The sequence below is a fragment of the Physeter macrocephalus genome, chromosome 15 (genome assembly GCF_002837175.3).
Source record: "Physeter macrocephalus isolate SW-GA chromosome 15, ASM283717v5, whole genome shotgun sequence".
Lineage (NCBI taxonomy): Eukaryota > Metazoa > Chordata > Mammalia > Artiodactyla > Physeteridae > Physeter > Physeter macrocephalus.
Window position 1 is genome coordinate 71,832,341 of NC_041228.1, and position 4,829 is coordinate 71,837,169.

Here is a 4,829-nt window from a genome sequence, read left to right on the forward strand (position 1 = left end):
AAACTTGGAAGAGTTTGGGGTTTGCATGGGCTTTGCACAGCACTTGAATGGGTAACAAGAGCTCCGGACAGGATCGAACTTGTTGTTCTGACCTGACAGTGGTAACTGCCTCTTTCAGTTGTGGCATGCTTCACAGTTTACACAGTAGTTTTTATATTTTCAGCTAATCCTCACCTGACCCTTGGGAGGTAGGGATTGTTGTTCTACTTTACAGATGAGGAAATCTCCAGGACCGAGATGTCTAACACTGCCCACGGCCACAGCAGTGGGCCGGGGACTCAACCCTCTCCCCCTTTTGCCCCCCCGGCTTCTCCTTCCTTCGGTCATAGCCTGTGCCCTCTGTATACAGCAGGGCTCCGGACAAAGCACCAAATCCCCTAGGCTCCAGCCCCCAACTGTACAAGCCGGCTTGGACTGGCCCTTCTCCCCAGTCCCTGCTACCTCCTCTTCATTTTGAATTTGGGTTTAGTCAGTGGAATGAAAAGTGATGGGATTCAGTGAGTGTCAGCTGACTGACAGGGCACAGTCCAGAGGCTGTGAGTACAACAGGCCTCCAGAAAGCCCACGGTGTCTGTCATGAACTGGGAGGAACCAGGGCAGACTTTATTGCATAAATTCTGATTCTTAAAAGAATCTTATAAAATATATGGGCTTCAAAGAAGAAGAAGGAAAAAATACCCTCTACACACATACAAAAAATTGGACACAATTTAAGATGGTTTGTAGACTGACTTAGAGATGTATGGGCCAAGTTAACTTCTGGATTAAATACTGCATGTATACACAATTTCGGGCCCAATAGGAGGCCTCATCTTGGTTGTTACACAAAGTGAGCAAAGCTTATTTTGATACGGGAAATAATAATTGAAAGATATGAAGGAAAAAAACTGTGATATGTTTTCAACAGTCCTTTTCCCATGGAATACTGTTTCCCATATTACTTTCTTGGTTCTTGGGATGGGGTAGGAGAAAGAAAAGTTGATTCAGAACAGATATAAACATCTTCTTTAGAAGTATTATAGAGACTTCCACACTATTTTAATACTTTTTGGAATATCTTAAGAGCAACATTCCTGATCACAGATTTATGGTTGTGACTTCTGTCCCATAAACCTATAAGCTGTATATTTAGGTCTGACGCCAGTGTCAGGACTGGGATAGAGGGTAGAAGAGCTGAACCTCAGAGATACCAGATTCCCTCCAAATGGGAAAGGTGTTCTACTGGTCATTTCACTCTTTCATACGCCCATGATATATATTTTTTCAGAACATAGGAAGGACAAGATATCATGCATGCATCTGAACATTTAGATTGCCATAATATGATTCTGGGTTTTGGAAAGTCGAGAACAAAGGAGGACTCTCTATTTTGTCTGTGGTGTTGAAAAAATGATCTGTACTCAGTCTGAAAGCCCCATCCACTATCTGTACCCATTTATCCGCTGTCACCGCATCTAACTTCCTGCCGAGGAACCCCGGGTAACATCCCCTGTGAGAACTCCCGTCAGGCCTGAGACTACCACAGTCAGCAATGGCGACTTGACATCTCAACTACACAAACCCACGTTTCTCTTAGAATTGACTGGGGAAGGCTTTCACAGAATGTTTTTCATTTTGCATGGCTCACATTAAATATTGTTAAAAGATTAAAAACCAGTTTTGGGGTACAATTTACAAGTATTCATATAAGAAGGAAATGACTAAAAAAACACCCACCCAAGCACCTACGACTCATCTAGCGAACAATGCTAATAACACATAGGCTGTGCCTGGAGGACTCTGTGATTCGTGGGAAAGCGGGGAGGTGCGGTCCGTCCTCTGGAAGAAAGTGAGACGTGTCAACGCGGAGAGGTGCTGTCATTGGTGCTTTGCTTCCGAAGTCAAGTTCAGCAGCCGCATTTTCAGAGTCAGCGTCATTACTTATTTCGACCTGAAACAGAAAGGGTGAAGCGCTTTAAAAGACTTCAAAATTGAAAACTAAATTTCCTTTTTATTCACCCGGGCTTCTCCGAAGGCTAAATGTGCCTTGTGTTGTCTCTGTCCGTGGCTGCATCAATACGCAAGCAAAACACCTGGGCTCCCTGCTTTTCAGATCAGGGCGGGGCAGGCAGGTGTAAACGTCAGAGGGGAGGACTTGTGGTTTCCTGGGAAAGACGTGCCAGCCACATAGCTAATGGGGAGTGATGTAAAGGTATTGCCTTTGGGTGGCCTTGGGGTAAAGATGACAGGGTAGTATTGTGTCTGCAAACTGCTAGCTACAGCCCTAGCCTAACCTTCCTATAGCCTTCGGTTGGTTGACTGCTGAAGAACCATCCAGGTCTGGCTTGCATACCACCTGTGGCCCTTGCATACATCCCACCCTGTGATGGTTAATTTTATGTGTCAATTTGGCTAGGCCGTAGTACCCAGATATTTGGTCAAACACCAGTCTAAAAGTCACTGTGAAGGTGTCTTTCTTTTTTTTTTTTTTTTTTAGAAGAGATTAACATTTAAATCAATAGACTGAGTAAAGTAGACTCCCTCCATAATGTGGGTGAGTCATGTTCCATCAGTTGGAAGGCATTAAGAGAAAAGACTGAGGTCCCCGGAGGAAGAAGGAATTCTGCCTCCAGACTGCCTTTGGACTCCAGATGCAATGTCAGCTCTTCCTGGGCCTCTAGTCTGCCTGCCGACCCTGCAGGTTTGGACTTGCCTCTGCCCCACGATCACATGAGTGGATTTCTTAAAATCTCTCTCTCTCCACACACACACCCTATTGGTTCTGTTTCTCTGGAATACGCATTCTCATCTCCAATCATTCTTGTCTCCACACATCTGACAAAGACTCTGTGCATCTTCCTGACTCCATAGCAGGCGGTAAGCCTTTGGAAGGTGAGGGCTTTGGCTCTAGCATCTTCGTACAGTATCAACTTCAACACAGTGTCTGCTATACAGTTGGCACCTAATAAGTATTTGTTGGATACTTTTGTTTCTCTCTTGTGAAAAGTCTTAGCTGATCCAAACCTATTCATCTCTGAGGTTCAGTTGAAACCTCTTCTCCTCCGTGAAGATTCCACTTCTACCTCAGCCGTGTTGTTTTCTCATCCTGCTAATGGCAACTCGTATGCTATCAGCTAGACCCCATGTATAGCGAATGGCTTTCAGCTTCACAACTAATTGTGCACTGATTGTTTCACTCAGGTATGTCAGTTTTTTCCTGCCAACTAAATTATAGGCAGGGTGCCAGTGGAGATGGTGTTTCATACTTATTTTATATCCCCATCCAGCAATTCTCTTCCATTAACTCAGTTCAATGACTCTGTGGCTCGGAATGGACTTGTTCATCATAATTTGAAATAGCTGAAAAAAACGTGCAACTTCCCAGTTTCACTTTTTGGAAGCCACTCTTCTCCCTGTAGATTCTGTTCCCTCCTCACCCCTCAGAGGCGGGAGCCCTGCAGTTCTCTCCTTATCACTTATTATGCTTTCTCTGCTCTCCTATTTCTCTACATTCTGAAAGACGTAGCCCAAATGTCTAGCCCTTTGACCCCACTGAGTTGAACAAGGATTTAAATGGAAAGATAAAGGTATGAGATTATAATGGTGGGATTTTTATAGTTTTATATAACCTTTTAGTCTGAAGGAAGATTCAAGCTGTGGAAGTTTATTCATCCGTCCAACAGGCGACTCTTCTAGAAGGGGATAAGGCAGCAGGGGAAGGCGTTTTCTTTCTTTGCTAGTGATAGTATTGGTGGGGCGTCGGGGGAACGTCTAGGTACCCACTACATTGATCTTTCATGTCACCTCTACTTATAGCTACAATTTTCTGCTTTGGGGCTTTAGCAACCTGGATTGGAAAAGCTGCCACGTAGGCTGAGCCTGCCCCTGTGACGCCAGGTAGGAATGCTGGAGTGTTACTTCAGGCGTCGGAAGATACGTCTGCAAGGAGTTTTCTAAGAAGACAATGAAGCAACCGTGAGAGGAGGCATTGAAAGGAAAGCCTATTGACCCCTCTGCCTTAGGTTTTATTAACAGATGGATTTTTAAAAGTCAAACATACACACACAGAAGTAAAGAGAATGGTATTATGAATCCCTATGTTCTCACCATCCAGCTTCAACTAAAATAAAAATTATTTAATTAAGTTTCATGTAGTCACCACAACTTTATTATTTACTTTTTGGCTAGAGTATTAAAGGCAAATCCTAGACGTCATGTCTTGTGTGTCACTCATCGGCACATCTCAGTGATGATTCCCTAACTCGGTGATTCTTCCTAGCCAGGGACATCTACCAGTTGTTTGCCACAATTTGGCCGTGTGTGTGCGTGTGTGTGTGTGTGTGTGTGTGTGTGTGTGCGCGTGCCCGCTACTGGTGTCTACTGGGCAGAGGCCAAGGATGTTGCTAAATATCCCGAAACGCACAGGACAGCGCCTACTACAAAGAATTATCTGGGTCCAGAGTTAACAGTGCGGAGGTTCAGAAACTCTGCTCAACTGATAAAACTTTTTTCTTCTTTTGTTAAAACCTATTTATTAGCATATCTATCAAAATAGGCAACAGTTCCTTAATATCATTTACTATCCAGTCCATATTTGCATTTCCCCAATTGTCTAAAAGCATCTCATTACAGTTGGTTTGTTGAAACCAGAATCCAAACAAGGTAAACACACTGTATTTGACTAGTATGTCTCTTAAATCCCTTTTAAATTGTAAGTCCCCCCTCCCCCTTTTTTTTTCATTTGCCCTGTGCTATTTCCCACATTCTAGAGTGGCTGATTGCTTCCTTGTGGTGAGATTTAACTTACTGTGTTAGTCTTTTTTTTTTTTGTTTTTTTTTTTTTTTGCGGG

General features: G+C 43.6%; 1 protein-coding gene across 2 annotated transcripts in view; it reads right to left on the reverse strand.

Annotated features, from left to right (window-relative positions):
* Positions 1-1,095: 1,095 nt before the first annotated feature.
* Positions 1,096-4,829, reverse strand: part of NKAIN3 (sodium/potassium transporting ATPase interacting 3) — a 560,708-nt gene continuing 556,974 nt past the window's right edge. For both annotated transcript variants that reach the window (XM_055091171.1, XM_055091170.1), the window contains one exon: positions 1,096-1,930. In XM_055091171.1, the coding sequence (XP_054947146.1) occupies positions 1,917-1,930 (14 nt within the window). In that variant the 3' untranslated portion in view covers positions 1,096-1,916. The remainder of the gene's footprint in view (positions 1,931-4,829) is intronic.